We start from the raw sequence: 16,575 nt of genomic DNA, 5'->3' as shown, positions 1-16,575 counted from the left end.
TGGCCTGTGCAGTGTCCTGGGGGGTGGGGGTGGGGGTGGGTAGCCTGCCAGGAACTTTTTTTTTTTTTTAAGATTTTATTTATTTATTTGACAGACAGAGATCACAAGTAGGCAGAGAGGCAGGCAGAGAGAGAGAGGAGAAAGCAGGCCCCCCAAGGAGTGGAGAGCTTGATGTGGGGCTCGATCCCAGCACCCTGGGATCATGACCTGAGCCGAAGACAGAGGCTTTAACCCACTGAGCCATCCAGGCGCCCCCTGACAGGAACTTTCTGTGTGTTAGCTTTGTGCACAGCTTGCTAACCGTAGCCGTCTTGGGCCATGAGGGCCGGGTGATCAAGGGGCATCTCCTGTGTGGGTCGTGCGTACCCACTTGCTTGAGCAAGACAGCCAGAGAGTGTAGGAAATGGGCTTGTTAGCTGGCTTCAGAAAGACGGCAGAGAAATAGCGGGACTGTATACACCCCTGGGCTTCTGCAGTGCAGTGGGAGAGTGCCTCGTCTGCACACATGTCTCCGCTTCTGGGGCCAGAGGATTATTGCATTCGCCCACCTGCACTAGCAGATTCTCTCTCTGGAGTGCCAGAACTCCATGACAGTTTGCACTCGCTGTCTTAGCCTGGAGCAGGGAAACACTACCACTCCCTGTGCGGTCTGACTCAGTGGATGCACTCCTGTCCCTTCCAGCGAGGTGGTGGAGGCTGGGTGCCGGGCCGAGTCTGCCTACCCATGCTGGCACTCTGCCTGTGGGCAGTGATGGTGGCCCCCCAGGGTCCCCGTGACCAGGGGGCTTCTCAGCTGTCTCCAGTCCTCTAGCTGTTGTCTCCAGATCTGGAAATAAATTGATCAGACCTATAGTTCAGGCATTTTGCAAACTGTGTTTTTTTTTCCCTGGAGCTCGGGTCAAGCCCTCCGGGGCAGAGCTCAGTTTATCACAGTACTTTGGGACCCCTGGCTTTGCCAGTCCCATGTTCTGGAGGCTCCTCTCTCTCCAGTAAAGATCCCAGGCTCTGGGGTGCTAGGCGGGAGGCATCAACTCTTCTGTCCCCTGGCGGAAGTGCCTGTCTAGGACCACCTCTCCCTGTTGTGTGTCTTTGCTGGCAGGGTGGGGTTTTTTGCAAGACCCTGTCTAAGCCCCTCGAGGCATCTCAGGGTGGTCCTTCTGTCCTTGGTTGTGGAAAAGCAGTTCTTCTAGTTTTCAGATCTTTTTCAGAGGGACCTGATCCAGAGGGAGCTGTGGATTGGGTGTGTCTTTGGGGTTCCGGATCTCACTATGCCACCAACTTGGACACTCCCCTTTCTCTGTATTTGGCCCTTTAAAAAATTGGTTGTTGTCTTATTGTTGAGTTTTAAGAATTCTTTGTATATTTTAGATAACAGACCTTTATCGGATATGTCTTTTGCAAATATTTTCTCCAAGACTCTGACTTGTCTTTTAATTCTCAGGGTGTTTTCTTTCCCAGAACAGAAGAATTTAATTTTAAGGAAATCCAGCTTATTAATTATTTTCACAGATCATGTCTTTGGTGCTGCCTCTAAAAAGACTTCACCATACCAAAGGTCATAGAGGTTATCTCCTGTGTTACTGTCTGAGAATTTTTTCATTTTGTGTTTTGTATTTAGGTCTCTGGTCTGTCTTGAGTTAATTTTGTGGGATGATTGTGAGGTATGTGTCTTGGTGTGTATTTTTCTTGTGGGTGTCCAAATGTTCCATTTGTTGACAAGACTGGTTTTTGCTCCCTTGTTTTGCCTTTGCTTCTTTGTCCAAGGTCAGTGGGCGGTATTTTGGGGCCTGTTTCTGGGCTCTCTGTTATATCCTGTTGATCCATTTGACTCATCTTTCACCCGCACCACACTTAGGCATCTTTTTAAAAAAAGAAACAGAGCAAGAAGCTTTGCCCTGGCGTGTGGTATGACTTCGAGTAGGTTTCTCCTCTCTGAGCTTCAGGTCTAGCGTGGGGAGGTCAGAGCCAACTCTAGAGCACTTCCTAACGTGTGTGCTTCTCAGACCTGGTGAAGGTCTTGTTTTTCCAGTTTCCAGTCTGCTCCAGACTGTTAATTTTTGTAAAATATAGTCAGACAATCTACCAGAATACTGATCCTGTGCTTACATGATGGTAGTGAGGTCACTTTGCTGTACACGTCCCTAACTGCTCCCTCAGCTCCCGCACTTGACCTTTGTGACGGATGGCAAGGGGGTCATGCTTGGGTAACACTGTTCTGTGCAGCAGGCTCAGGTTGGAAAGACGCCTGACCTGGCTGCCCAGAGCTGTTTGTGAGCACAGGAGCTAAGGTGAGGCCTGGGAATTGGCTCGCTCCAAGGCAGTGCTGGGGTCAGCAGGGCCTCCTTCCCCTCTCCCGCAGGGTCCCACCCGGGTGTGGGAGACTGTCTCTCCCTGCCGTATCCTCCTTGTGCAGCGCACTCCTCACATGGAACCCTGCCTCCCTCATTCGAAGGCAGCAGAACCACTTGGGTGGTCTTAGGGCCATGGTGCGGGGGTCCTGAGAAGGGGCTGTGAGAGCAGACTGGGAGGGACCTGGTTGCAGCAAGGCCAGCTGCTCTGGGTGGCTCTGAAGGCCTTTTCCGCGGGAGGAAGAGATGGGTGTGCGCCACGGGGGTGCGGACTGGCGCACGCGGGAGAGTTCCAGCCTCCCCGCCCTGAGACTGTAGGCTCTCAGCACCCTGGAGCCTTTGAGTCTCAAGGTCATGGGCTGTCTGAACTGGAACGAGCTGCAGGGCCGACTTCACTGTCCAGGCTGGGTTGTTCACCTGCTCTTTCTTGCCTGAGCTTGAGGTAGCTGCTGTGCCTTGAGGCTGGGTGCCGGGGTTGCCTGGGCTGCGGGTGAGGAGAGGCTCCTTGGATGCTCTCGGCTTATACCCTGGATGCTTTTGCTTTCTTCTGAAGCTTTAGACACTGTGTGCTCAGACTGACGGAGAACAACTCCCAGCCCCTGATGACCAAGCTGCAGTGGCTCTTTGCCTTCCTAGAGCACAGCCAGGTGAGTGCAGGGGGCTTGGTGCGCGATGGAGAGGAGGCCCCGGGGCTGCCACCCTCCCTGCTTCTGGGTCGAAGGCCCTGCTTCCTGGTGTATGCTGGTGAGTCCCACATTGGGGCTGGCGTGGGTTCATGGTCGGTTTGGTGCCTTATGGGACAGGAGAGGGAGTGCTTCCTTGTGCCCCCTTCTGTGTGCTGATGGCCAGGTCTCTCCCATCAGTAATTCATGCCCTTCTGCTAGATGCTGTTTGTCTCATCTGCTGTCATTTCTGAACACTGGCATCACCAGGCCCCCTGAAGGCCGTATTTGTTTTGTTCACGGTCTCTGCCCTCATGGGACCTGAAACCCTTGGCCAGGCATTATGCAAGGCCCTGTGGGGGGTCACAGAGAGGAGGAAGCCACAGTTCGGGCCTTCATGGAGCCCATAGTCTGGTGGGGAAGGTGGAGCTGGAGAGAACAGTTGTAATGCTTGAATGGAGGGAAATGCAGTGTTGTGTGCACGCAAGGGAGAGAAGAGCTGATTGTGGCAGGGGGCGGGACCATTAGGAAGACCTCATGGAACAGGTGTCCGTGCATCTGGGTCTTGAACTCTGTAGGCTTTTGATGGAGGGAAGATGTTTTAGACAGAGGGAATGGCAATGGAGAAGGGTCTGGAAAGAAATAGGTGTGCTGGGGGAGAGCAAATCACTAGAGAATTGGTTCATCTCCACAAACCTAAGGCTGTGCGCATGGGCTACATGGACGTGGTGGGAGAGGCTGGGTCAGGGACGAGGGGTGGGAAGGACTTCATGGTGGAGGCCAGGAAGTTTGGGACAGAGAGTCCCCAGGTACCCTCGGGCAGAGCTGGTTAGTGAGTGGCCTCCTTCTCCTGATGTGCCTTCCACCTGCCTTGGTCCTAGCGGCCTGCCATCTCTCCAGAGAACTTTCTCTCTGCATCCTGGACACCCTGGTTCAGCCCCGGCACCCAGCAGGACTGCTCAGAGTACCTAAAGTACCTGCTGGATCGGTAAGGGGGGCCAGACCGGGCTCTGCTTGGGGGCTTGGGAGCCGGAGGAGGGTGCCTGAGGGATAGCCCATCTCCCCGCTGCGTGGCCTGTCCCTGGAAGCGGGTGCCACGCTGCACTCATGGAATGCGCAGCAATGGGTGCCGTGAGGGGTGGGCAGGGCTGCATGTGAGGGACGTTTGCTCACCAGAGCCCTGACCGGGGAGGGGTCCGTGCGTGCATATGCGTGTGTTCTGCTTGCTTGAGTGTGTGTGTGCACGTGTTCAGCACAGCACTGGGGGCATATGCATGTAGACGTGGCACCTCTCCACATGGCAGGTTCATGGGCCTGCCTGGAGGGAAGAGTGTGGCATGTGTGCCTGGCTTGTGAGTGCATTTGTGTGGATGTCATTGGCACCTATGTGTGGGGACAGTGCATAACCATGCACACGTCTAAGCGGGTGGCCCCTGGATAAGGTAGATGGCCCAGATCAGGGCCAAGCACTGAGAATGGATCCGTGCATGTGTGAAATCCCCGTGCTCTCTGCTCCAGGCTGCACGAAGAGGAGAAAACGGGGACAAGGATCTGCCAAAAGCTCAAGCAGTCCAGCTTGCCGTCCCCTCCGGAGGAGCCCCCCAGCCCAAGTCCCACCTCTGTGGAGAAGATGTTCGGAGGCAAGATTGTGACTCGCATACGCTGCCTCCGCTGCCTCAACGTCTCCTCCAGAGAGGAGGCCTTCACGGACCTCTCTCTTGCTTTCCCCCCTACTGAGCGCTGTCGCCGCCGCCGCCTGGGCTCGGTGATGCTCCCTGCAGAGGACATAGGTGGCCGGGAACCCCCGGCATCCTCCCAAGCCCAGGTTCCAAGCAGGGTTGGTCCTCGGAGGCAGAGGAAACACTGTGTCACGGGGGACGCCCCCACCTCTGTCCTGGACGTGGAAGGCCTGGGCCGCCAGGGACCTGGGGGGCCGAGCCGTGGGGAGGAGAAGGTGGAGAGGGAGGAGCAAGCAGAGGACCAGCAGGTCCTGGTGGAAAGGACCCAAGAGGAGGAGGAGGAAGAGGAGAAAGAGAAAGAGGAGGAGGAAGAAAAGGCAGAGAAGGAGAAGGAGGCTGAGACCACGAAGGAGAAGGAAGAGGACAGCCCGGGGCCAGGGACCCACCGGGGTGCCTCTGCCTCCACGCCCGCCGGAGAGGGCTCCCGCTCCGTCCTGGACCTGGTCAACTACTTCCTGTGCCCCGAAAGGCTGACGGCCGAGAACCGCTACTACTGCGAGCCATGTGCCTCGCTGCAGGACGCCGAGAAGGCGGTGGAGCTGAGCCAGGGGCCGCGCTACCTCATCCTGACCCTGCTGCGCTTCTCCTTCGACCTGCGCACCATGCGCCGCCGCAAGATCCTGGACGACGTCTCCATCCCCTTGCTGCTCCGCCTGCCGCTGGCGGGGGGCCGGGGCCAGGCCTACGACCTCTGCAGCGTCGTCGTGCACTCCGGAGTGTCCTCGGAGAGCGGCCACTACTACTGCTATGCCCGGGAGGGCGCCGCCCGCCCGGCCCCCTTGCCGGGCGCCGCAGACAGGCCCGAGCCCGAGAACCAGTGGTACCTGTTCAACGACACTCGGGTGTCCTTCTCCTCCTTTGAGTCTGTCAGCAACGTCACCTCCTTCTTCCCCAAGGACACGGCCTACGTCCTCTTTTACCGGCAGCGGCCCGGGGAGGGGCCCGAGGCCGAGCCTGGCTCTCCCAGAGGCCGTGCGGAGCCCACGCTCCACAAAGATTTGATGGAGGCCATTTCCAAAGACAACATCCTTTACCTGCAGGTGAGCAGGCCCAAGGCCTCTGAGCTCATCCCCGGGTGGAGGGCTTCCCTGCACAGCAGCCGCCTCGGGTGGGATACTCCCCTGTCATTAACCCTCTCGTGCCGGGACCGTACAGGTGGACTCTACAGACAGAGCCCCTTACTTCAGAGGAGCAGACGTTCAGGAATTACCAGTTGTTTATTCACGCTTGTCCTGAGTGTGCGAAGGAGCACCCCGGGATTCTGTGGTGGAAGGTCGAGGCTTCCAGGGGTACCTGGGGACCACGCTGCCCAGAACCTCCTCCCATATGCCTTCGACTCCCCTCTTTTGAGTCAGGGGCGGTATCAGAATACTTAGCAGCTGGAACGGCAGAGGCCACGAACCACCAGAGTCATCCCACGGGGCCCTGTGGGCAGCGGCACCGGAGTCCGCGTGGGGACACCAGGCTGGCCGTAGGTGTCTGATGGGCCGTCCAGGTGGAGGCGGGGCAGCGGGTGAGGAGCGACTGTGAGGCTGGCCTCCATTCAGCCTGAGGACGGGCGTGTTCCCTGTGCCTCGCTGGGCAGTGAGCCGGACAGCCGTGTCAGGACACCAGAGGGGTCCTGTGTGGTGGGACGTGCTCCTTCTCCTTCCTGGGGCCATGGCAGGCCCTCATCAGTTACTCCGTCTTGTGTCTTGTGTCAATGAACTCCTTTTCCCCAGGGGCTAGGAGTTGTTACTGGGAGAAGAGTGGCTTTGAAGGCTAGATAGAGGGTAGGAGGAGGCTCCACCCCAGCCACCCTCCCGCAGGGCTGGCACATCCTGCGGGCAGGACCTGAGGGCCCTTGGTGCTTGGCGCGGGGCACCCCGGAAACAGTTGGAACTGCTGTGCTGGATGGCAGTGGGTTGGGGGTGCAGTGAAGCCTCTGGCTTCAGAGCCTGAATTTTAAACCTCCTTCCGCATCCGCATCTGTGTTCCCAGGAACAGGAGAAGGAGGCCCGAAGCAGGGCGGCCTACATCTCTGCGCTCCCGGCCTCTCCGCACTGGGGGAGGGGCTTCGACGAAGACAAGGATGAGGACGAAGGCTCACCAGGAGGCTGCAGTCCTGCAGGTGGCAGTGGTGGTGACTTCCACAGACTGGTCTTCTAACGTGGACCCTGCCCCAGCCGGCTCCCACCTGCGGGGGGCGCCGCAGCCCACTGCAGGGAGGCCTTGATCCTCTCCCTCAGGGAACTGGGTGGGGACCGAGGCAGAGGCGCTCTGCCAGGTGGGGTCTGAGCGAGGCTGTGGAGGCAGGTCCAGCCTTGAAGACAGGCCCCCCTCCCAAGGGCAGGGAAGGTGGAGAGGAAGCTTCTGGGATGCCACTCCTCAGCCTGGAGGGTGCAGAGACTCAGATACAGAGGTGAGAGCCAAGCCCCTGACCCTGGGCCTCAGGCCCCGATCCTGGGATCAGCCCCATTAAGATTTCTCACCCAAGTGTCCTGGTCAACTTGAAGCAGCTTAGATGGACACTCTCTGGGCCTTGTCCCCCTGTTCCCACAGCAGGCTACGTGCCGGGGCTGACTTCACAGCTACAGTGTTTTGCCATCAAGTAGCATAGCCCTCCTTGCTCCCTTCAGACAATCCTATTGCTCTCTAGTATAAAAAGCAGAGCAGGGTCGGGGCCACCTTCTGGGTTCTCTGAGGGGGTTCCAGAGGCTCCTGCTGGGGTTGCCCACAGCCTTGGTACTTCTTTGAGGGGAGTGCAGGTGGGAAGCAGCCTGGCACGGGGTCAGAGACTGTGCATAGAGGGGACAGTCCCTACCCTTTCTCCCCTAGCCTGCCTCAGTGCCTGAGATGCCACCACCTGCATCCCCTTTCTGGTTACGATAATCTTACTCTACTGCAGCTATGTTTGCGTTTCTCACGAAGCCATCGTTGGACCTGAGGAAAGCTGGCTGGCTCAGCTCCTCATCTGTGGGCATGCGAGCCATGGCCTCGGGGCTGCTGGGGGTGGTTTGGTGAGGAGCAGATATTGACCTCATGTGCCCTGACACTGCTGTACCCTTCTACACAGAGAGAAGAGACTCAGGGTCTCAAATGGGAATAAAAATAGGTTCTCCGAAGCCTTTAAAGATGTCATTCTTTCTGCCTCAGTGGCCGTGATGGCGGCAGTGCCCTTTGTTTCTTGCTGTGTCTGGGCAGTGAGAAGGGTACAACCTTGCCCTCTTGGCTTGTGTGACGCCCCACAGGAGGTGACAGTGTGCCACGCTGAAGCGCTTGCAAGTTCAAGGTGAGGACTGGGAGAACCCCGAGGGTAGAGCTGGGACCAGCAGTGGTCATAGTCCCCAGAGGCAGGTGCTGGTAGAGGGAAGGACACTCATTACCCTGAGAGGCAGTTACCCAGTCCACTGCCCGAGGAGGTCCTGTTGGGGGGACTCACCTATCGGGTAAAGCCAGAGCCCCTGCATCTGGAGATTTTTCAGACTCTGAGAACTCTGGACTGCCCAGAACTGGCTACTGCTGCTCCCACATTCTTCCTGCCTTCCCTGGGAGAACCTGGTACAGGTGTGTGGCCCCCTCCTGGGATGGGCGATGGCCAGGAGGAAAGAGGGTGGGTAGCCCCCCCCCCCGGTGTCCCTAGGTGCCAGCCCATTCTTGGAGCTGGGGAGGTCATGTAGGAGCCCTTTCCACCCCAACCCTACCCATCTCGGGGAACAAAGCAGGTGGGAAGTCAGGGACAGAGGCCATGGTGTGGCCAGGGACTGCAAGGGCTGGCTGGCCAGTGCTGGAGGTGGAGGAGGTGATTTTTGGCCTATGTCCCAGAGGCTTGAGACATCAGACCTTAGGAATCAGCGAAACTGGGCTGGTAGTCTGGCAGAGACCAAGTCATGCCCAGAATTCATCTCTACACTCCGTGCACCTTCTAAGATGAATGGGTGGAAGTTACAGTTTCCATTTTCTACATCAGGAACACACATTCCAAGGTAAGGATTCATTCTCGTTCCCAGTCAAGATGAGGGCCCCGTTACTCCCTATTAAAATGAAAGGGAGCAGAATGGCCCCTATCTTCACGGGGGCCCTGAAGAGCTGGGAGTAGGCTGATACGTGGGTGGCCCCCAGGCAGGGATTCTATGCAGGCGGGTTCCCTCCCCAGCGCCTTCAGACAAGGCAGGCTCCAGCAGCCTTCTCTGGTTGCTTCTAATGGACTTTATTGTTGTCCTGCTCCAACACCACGTAAAAAGGGCCCTGCAAGCTCCAGGCCTGTGCCGTGTGTCACCACAGCAAAACCAGGACTCACAAGAACACATTCCCACCCCACCCCAGACCTACGCACAGGATAAATACATGTTACACATTTTTAAAAGAGAAAACAGAATAAATTAATAACTTAAGTGATTAGGCACCAACAGTGATTTGAAAAATTAAATGTCGATTTTAAAATGGTATAACAGGGCAAGAACCTAAGACTGGGCTGTTAGCCCCTTTTCTCTTCCTGACAGACAGTTCTGTGTGAAATGATTCTAAATTTCAAGACATGTGTAACCAACACACAAGAATACACACCACCAACTATCACAGGACAGCCTGCACCTCGAGGGGGCCCCTCCACAGGCAGCACAGGGAGCTTGCAAAGTCCCAGAAGTTGGCTCCCGGAGGAGGGAGCTGCAGTGCTCCTGGGCCCAGCCTCGCTTCCTCACGGGGTGCGAACTACGCCAGAGCTCTTGGAAGGGGGTGAGGGGTGGGTCGGCCGGGGCAAGCCCTTGCTCCACTCACTGCAGAGCGGGAATGGTTGTGCTTCTCTCCTATGAATGGGGCATATTTGAAGGGTTTCAAATGTAGAAGTCTTCAAAGTCCCATCTCGGGAAGGGGACCGGGCAGACTGACGAAGGCCCTGGGTGCTGCCCGTCCCCGGTGAGCCAGAACCCTGCAGGGAAACAGCCTGGAAGGGCCTCAGCCACCCTCTGATGGAACCACCCTTTCACAGGCGGTGGCTCCTTGGGACCTTGCTTTGCTCAACTCCCTGGAACTCTTCCTCCCTCTCTGCTGCTTGCTCCTGCTGGCCCAGGCACCGTGCGTCCTGGGTCTGCCCTTGCCAGGCCACCAGGGAGCTAAACTGAACAGGCAGGTGTGTATTTAGACACCGGGTTGGGGGAGGTCCGAGTCTCTACATTCACCAGGCCATCGTCCTCTTACACGTCCTTCTGTCTCTGCCCCTCCACCTCCACTCTGAGGGCTTGGGAGCTGCGGGAACCAAGAGCTGGAAGGAGGCCTCCTTGGACACTAGATTTGAACATTCCGTTTCATTCGTAGTCCAAAGTGCTGGCACCTGGGTCACAAGGCAGCGCCACTCAATGCTCTGCCCTAGGAGACCCTGCAGCGAGGGCCTTAAAGGGACAGTGTCAGCCACTGCCATCAGCCCCAGTGCTTTGCCCTGCCCTCCTTCCTGACTCTCGAGCCCATCTCAGCACCCCCTTTTCCCAGACATCACCTATCCCTGATCTGCACTACCATCCTGAAGTAGCCTTGCTTCCAGTCTCTCTCACGGCCCTTACCAATATCCTGTGCCCTTGGGTCTCCCCTACCCCCACCTCAAGTGCACAAATTCTCGAATTCCCAGAACCTGGCTCCGGCAGCCATTCGTCAGTGTCCGCCGAGTTGAGCTGAACTGCTAGGAGAGCGTGCAGAAAATCCTCCTGGCCGGAGTGGGGCTTCTGAGACCATGGCCAGGTGTATGCTCACGGGAACCCAAAGGTGAGCGGTAGCCACCTCCGTCAGCCGTGGTGGGAAGTATTTTTTTCTGTAGGAATGAGATCTGTTCATCCCAGGGTGATATGAGACCTCGGCAACCCTGGAAGATTTGGGCAAGAACCATCGGCAAAAGATTCAGATCTGTCCTTCTCACCTTAGGACAAAATACCTGGTGGGGGAGGACACAGCTCATGCGGGGCCTTTAAGCCACAGGAGCAGAGGTCTGGCCTCTCCCTTCCCAGGGACCAGGTCTGAATCCAACATGGCTCAGGGCTCCCGGGACCATACTCCTACTGGCTTAGGCTGCATCAGAAGCCCCAGCCCTCCCCAACATCCTCTTGGCTGCACCCTCCCCTGCAATGCTTTCCCCATGACCCTCACACTCACCGCTCTGGCCTGCAGCCCCAGGCATTGCCCCGGCTTTCCACCCCACCCCCACCCCCTGCCCCCAGCTGCACTGTCCACCTCCTGCCTCTCAGCCCATCAGTTATCTGCGCTCCCCCACCACCTGTCCTGCAGAGGCACGTTTGCTGCTCCCTCCCCACTACAGCGGCCAGCCCCTCAGGGGTAGCCCCTGCAGTACCTACCCACTGCCCCACACTCCCTCTCCACCTTGCACTGGCTGCAGCACCCCACACCTCCCTAGCCCCTCCTGTACGCCCATGGAGGGGGCGCCTAGGTGCGCCACTGGACTAGGGGCCCTGGTCACCCCTGCCCATCCTCCTCTGTTTTCCTTCCCTTGTGTCCTCCTCCCTCTGCCTCTCCGAACCCATTCCAACTACACAGGGGCAGGACTCCTGTCCGTATCACCTGCCTTTTGCATCCAGGACCTCCTTCCTGTGTCCCTCAAGACCACCGCTAACCTTCCTTCTCAACTTCACCTTTTGGGGGCCTTGCCTTGCTCTACCAAGACAAGGATGAAGTCCATGTCCACTTTGCTCTGCTGGTCCTGGGCTCCCTGGGTCAGCGAGACAATGTGGCATCTTCTGGGACTGAAGGAGAGGTAGGCCAGTAGCTGGAGGGCTAGGACCGGAAGTGAGGTGTGGAATCTGGCTCAGAGCCCCAGCCCCTCCCAAAGCCTATTAGGTGTTCAGGTCTAAAGGACAGGAAGAGGCTGAAGGATGTTTTTTGGCAATAGCTCTAACTAAGGTGGGTAGAGGCATGGCCGTTACTGGTAAAAATCAAAGGGGGGCCCCGAGTGGGCAGAGGAAGTGCCTTGATCAGGCCCTCTCCTCTTAGGAGAGGGGTTCAGGGTCCCTGACATCAAGTGCTTTGAAGGCCAGAGTGGTAGGAGGGGGCACTGGGAGAGGAGAGATTGTGTGAGTTGGGAGGTGGGGGTAGAGGAGAGGAGCCAGCACTGGAGATGCTGCGGTGGCCCTGTATCACAGTTTGGCGCCCTTGGAAGGCTCCGAGGACTGCCGCACATCTGTCCACTCCTGCATGGTGCTCTGCAGGGCCTGGGTCTTCTCCTTGTCCACTTGAACGTAGTCCACCTTCTCATCGGAAGTGACAGATGACGTGGACGGCTGAGGACAGAATGGGGAGGTGGCTGTGAGTTATCCGGATGGTGGGGAACAGGGATGGGGGGTCTCTTTCTGAGCTGCCTGAAGGGGAGAGGAGATGGGCATCAGGAGCCTGTATTCTGTTTCTTAAAGGAGCCTTTACAGCCCACCCCGTATCTCTCCTGGACTGCAACAGCCCTCGTCAGCACTCCTGGTTTCCCAGCCCCCAGGGGACCCTGGCCTTCAGTTCGGCCTCCACCCACCTCCCTATGAAGAAATTTGCCAGGTGCAAACAAGCACCCGCCAGAGGGGAGCACTGGCAGCCAGCCTGCACTGGGCTGGCTGCACTGGGCAGCTGAGTGTGCTTCCTGGGGCCCGGGAGTCTCTGCTGCAGGTCCCTGTACCAAAGGCAGTGGATGCACCTCGCCAGTTCTCAGAAGCTCAAGACCAGGACACAGCATCCTTGCGGCTTGGCTCTGTCACTCATTCCCTTTGTAACCCTGAGCGGATCACGGCTCCTGGCCTGTACCCATTTGCTCACTGGTACATGGGGGATGGACTGGCTGAGAAGGCTTGACAGAACTCGAGCCCCTGTGCTTTCAGAGGCGGCATGCCTCTAAGACCCAGACTAAAGGAAAAGCAGTCAGGCAGCACAAGGCCAAGGGCTAGGCTGTGGCGGTACCTTGCGGTGGGGGCTGGGGGAGCTCGGCTGGAAGTCCAGGGCAAGATAATCAACACTGCCCGTGCTCTTCTTCGGGGCAGGACTGTTGGTGCCACTGGGAATGGGAGATGCAGACACTGGATTTTGCTATTACAAAGGAGAGAAAAACCATTTGTAAGTGTAGAAAGCAGATGAACCCACCACCTGGAAAAACCCACACCTCTGGGCGTGGAGTGCCCACTCAGAGTCCTGCGCTGGGCCAGGGGCTGCTCATGTCCTCATTTAAACCCTCATAAGGATCCTGGGATGTAGCTATTCTTACTATTCTTGTTTAAAACAAAGATAAAACTATGGTTCAGAGGAGTGGCCTGACGCCTGTCCCCAGCACGTCTGTGTCTAGTCCCCAGAACTAGTGGAGATGTTACTTTACATGGCAAAGAGACTCTGCCCGTGTGGTTAAATTAAGGATTATCAGACGGAGATCATCCTGCACTGCCCCGCTGTGCCCCGTGTAACCACAGGGGTCCTTTTAAGTAAAGGAGAAAGGCAGGAGCATCCGCATCGGAGAAGCTGAGGCCGGAGGGACAGGGCTGCTGACGCGGCCACCAGCCAAGGCACACAGGCAGCCTCTAGAAGCTGAAGAAGGCAAGGATCAGATTCTCCCTTGGAGCCTCTAGAAAGGACACAGCTCTGCTACCCCCTTGGTTTTAGTCCTGTAAGACCCATTTTGGGTTTTTGACCTCCCGAACAGTAAGAGAATAAATTTGTGTCATTTCAACCTGGGAAAAGAAAAGTTGCCTGTGCTTGTCCAGCTGGCGAGTGGGGCTGGGAACCAAGTCTGTTGTCAGGCTCCCAGACCCACTTGAGTCCCGCTGTACCGTGCTGCCTGCCTCCCTCCCGGGGCAGCTGGCCCAGTTTCCTCCACTGGCTCCCTGACCGACCCTGTGTTTGCCTGCTGGTCCCCAACACGGGGCACCCCTCCTTTATGCCCTGGAGGTTGGAAAGCAGGTGGCACCACACCTGCTTCTCCGAATCTCCCATCTCTGGCCTCGAACAGGGCAGTCTCCCCGAAGCAGCTGGCTCCCAATGGCCCTGGCTCCTGCCTCTCCAGGATCCAAGCAGGGTAGCCTTCTCCCCGGGCTCCTGCACCGGCTCTGCAAGGGGGGACACTCTTGGCTCCTCTCTCCGTCCAGGCACCAAGACCAACATCTAGGAGTTTTCCTGAAGTCTTATTCTAATGAGAATGGCAACAGTCCTGTGTTCTATTTCCTGGCTGCTGACTGTTGCTCCAGTACGGATGTAGCAGCTACAGAAGCTGGGCAGCTACTCCCTGTTCAACGAAAACGTCAGGGAGGCAAGTTCTCCCGTGCGGACAGTGTTTATCCCTCTGTCATCGCCTTCACCACTGCGCATCATGGTAACGTGTGTCCAGGCTACTCTAGTCATTCTCTGTAGGCTCCCAGGGATAGTTCTGAGGCACTGGTCTCATTACCTGGCCTTTTAAACCTTCTGTGGCTCCCTGTGGCCCACAGGGAAAGCCCAGGCTTCCCAAGACTAGACTGCATTTGGGGTCATTTATAAGCTGCAGCCAGCCCAATCTCCAGCTGTAGCCATAGTTAACCACTTTCCTCCTCCTCTGTGCCTCCAACCCCGCGCCTCTTGCCTACATGGCTGCCTCCCTTCTCCCTGCAAGTGTGTCCCCACAGCACTGCCTCTCCGCCCATGTCAAAGTTGTGAGAAAGTTCTAGGCCCTTTAAGAGTGCAGCCTCTTCGAGGGCAGGGATCCTGTCCTCCTGGCCTCTGATGACGACCCCGCTGTGCTCGACACACTTGTGCACAGCAAAGTAGTCCCATCCCGCAGGGGACCGGCAGACTCACTCCTGTGGAGCGCAGAGGACTCACCATAGGGACGTAGTTCTCTTCGCTGTCCCCGGAGTCTGTGCTGGTGATGCTCTGGGTGGAGATGGGGCGGCAGTACTGGGAGGAACTATTGAAGGTGTGGCTGTGGTGGGGAGAAGACCGTGACCTTGGGAAGCTTTCAGTCCTCACCCTCAGACTCTGCCCTCAGAGCTCCCCACTCCAGGTGCAATACCCACCCCCCACCCCCAATCCCCGTCACAGAGCCAGAAACCAAGTCCCAGAGACCGCTCGGCTACCGGCGGCCTGAGCTTCAGACTGCCGCTCTCCTGACTCAGCCTTCACAACCCTCTCCCAGGCTCCGGCTTCCCCAGATGGACACTCACATGGCCCTAGACCAAGACTTGGTGACGGGTGACTTGAAGGGGAGCTCATCGATGACAGTGTTGTTTCTCAGGTCAAGTGGTGTTGGCTTTACTGGAGCAGGAACAGAGTCAAACGATCAGTCACTGAAGACAATGCCACACAGACACGCATGTCCACATAACACACAAGTCTATTGACAAATGCTTTCGTACTCCTGCTTTTACACAGGGAAACTGAGGCTCAGCAGGCTCTGTGATCTTTGCCTATATTGCTAGGCCCTGAAGTTGTGTCTTAAGATTCTGATTATTTTCTTTGCAAGCATATTCTGTAGCGATCACATTTTTAGAATCCAAAATGGAGACATTGAGTCTGACAACAGACTGTTCTCCCCAGATCTGTGGCTCTATATCAAAACAAGAGATGGTAACAGAGATGGAGAAAGTCACTGTGACCCTTCCCTGCCACTCGTGGATCAGGGCGGTGGAGCCAGCAGGGGAGGAAGGTGAATGCACGAGGCTGTAAAGGCTTCACTTCAAACGCTAAGATCTGAATTCTCCATTGACCAGACCACCTGGGGGCGGGGGGTGTGCTGCCTGGTCATCCTACTTCTCCCTTTGAATTCCTGCCACTCATCCCCGGCCAGCAGACTAAGGGAACAGCAGGCTGTGAACTCGAACCACAGGGGGCACGGATCTAGCTTTCCTGAACACCTGCTGCATACCAGACTTAGTGTCCTAGATGCTTTCCTCTGAAGCGCACCACTATCCCCATTTCACAGGTAAGAAAACTGAAGCTCAGGAGAGTGGAAGGATTTACCCGAAGTCGCACCCCAGGAAGTTGAATGAGGATTCCAGCCCATAGGCAGCCGGTCTGCAGGCTCACGCCTTTCTAGCACAGTGTATCCTGTAACAGCCCGTTCTGCCAGTTCTAATACTCGGCCTCTGTCCTCCAAAGGCAGTTTATACTTTACAAGGCACTTTGAGACATTATCTGTGCTGCTCAGTGGTCTGCGGGACAAGTGTTCATCGTTGTCAGAAGAGAAACAAGGCTCAGGCACACAGAACGACTGGCGTCTAATCCCGGTGGCAGAGCTGGAAACCGTGTCTCGTCCTTCTGGTGCCTGCACCCCTGCCCATCAAGGCTACCCTGGCAGCCAGTCCCTAAGCTGCTGGGCCATTGGAACGAACTTTGTGTATGTGAGAATTGGGGGGTGGTTTAGGTCCCAGAGGCTAATGCTTCTGGCAAGGAAAGTTCACTAATCACCCGATTCCTAAATGAATCCAGAGAGCTCCTGGACCCTGTCCAGAGATGGGACGGGGGAAAGAGAAGACTCACCTTTCCGGTCAGGTTTGAGGTTGCGGTTGACAGGGGGTGGCTGGATCTCACTCCCTCGGCTGGGGCCCCGGTGCATAGAAAGGGCTGCTGAGGGGTAGCCAAGCGCCTCAAAGTGGTGGGGTCCAGGGCTCATGGGGATGTAGACACTCTGGGAGTTATCGCCTGCTCGCTCCGTGGCCAGCAGGGTGGAGGACCCTGGATTCATGGGCACGTAGTTGTCCTCGGAATTGCTGCTCTCTGACCGGCCCACGGCTGTTTTCCCGGGCTGGGAGGGGGGTAGTGAAGAAACAGAGTGGTAACCAGTGAGAAGAAACAGGAAGGGAGGGGGAATCCGTGTGCAAGGTGAGGAGAATTATGACTGAGTTGGCTGCCTCA

General features: G+C 57.0%; 2 protein-coding genes across 4 annotated transcripts in view; one reads left to right on the top strand and one right to left on the bottom strand.

The window, feature by feature from the left end:
* USP35 (ubiquitin specific peptidase 35) overlaps positions 1 to 7,853 on the top strand; it is a 52,294-nt gene extending 44,441 nt beyond the window's left edge. The window contains exons 8-11 of the mRNA XM_044258442.1: positions 2,902 to 2,995; positions 3,892 to 3,998; positions 4,529 to 5,789; positions 6,730 to 7,853. Of these exons, the coding sequence (XP_044114377.1) occupies positions 2,902 to 2,995; positions 3,892 to 3,998; positions 4,529 to 5,789; positions 6,730 to 6,897 (1,630 nt within the window). The 3' untranslated portion in view covers positions 6,898 to 7,853. The remainder of the gene's footprint in view (positions 1 to 2,901; positions 2,996 to 3,891; positions 3,999 to 4,528; positions 5,790 to 6,729) is intronic.
* A 1,064-nt stretch (positions 7,854 to 8,917) lies between these two features.
* The window catches only part of GAB2 (GRB2 associated binding protein 2), a 191,441-nt gene continuing 183,783 nt past the window's right edge, over positions 8,918 to 16,575 (bottom strand). For 2 of the 3 annotated variants that reach the window (XM_044258444.1, XM_044258445.1), the window contains 5 exons: positions 16,201 to 16,465; positions 14,886 to 14,976; positions 14,545 to 14,644; positions 12,664 to 12,789; positions 8,918 to 12,005 (listed from right to left, as the gene is read on the bottom strand). In XM_044258444.1, the coding sequence (XP_044114379.1) occupies positions 11,862 to 12,005; positions 12,664 to 12,789; positions 14,545 to 14,644; positions 14,886 to 14,976; positions 16,201 to 16,465 (726 nt within the window). In that variant the 3' untranslated portion in view covers positions 8,918 to 11,861. The other variant, XM_044258446.1, reaches the window with a different exon arrangement.

Source organism: Neovison vison, chromosome 7, assembly GCF_020171115.1.
Source record: "Neovison vison isolate M4711 chromosome 7, ASM_NN_V1, whole genome shotgun sequence".
Classification (NCBI taxonomy): domain Eukaryota; kingdom Metazoa; phylum Chordata; class Mammalia; order Carnivora; family Mustelidae; genus Neogale; species Neogale vison.
The sequence above is the reverse complement of the archived record's forward strand: the minus strand, read 5'-3'. Positions and strand labels throughout refer to the sequence as shown.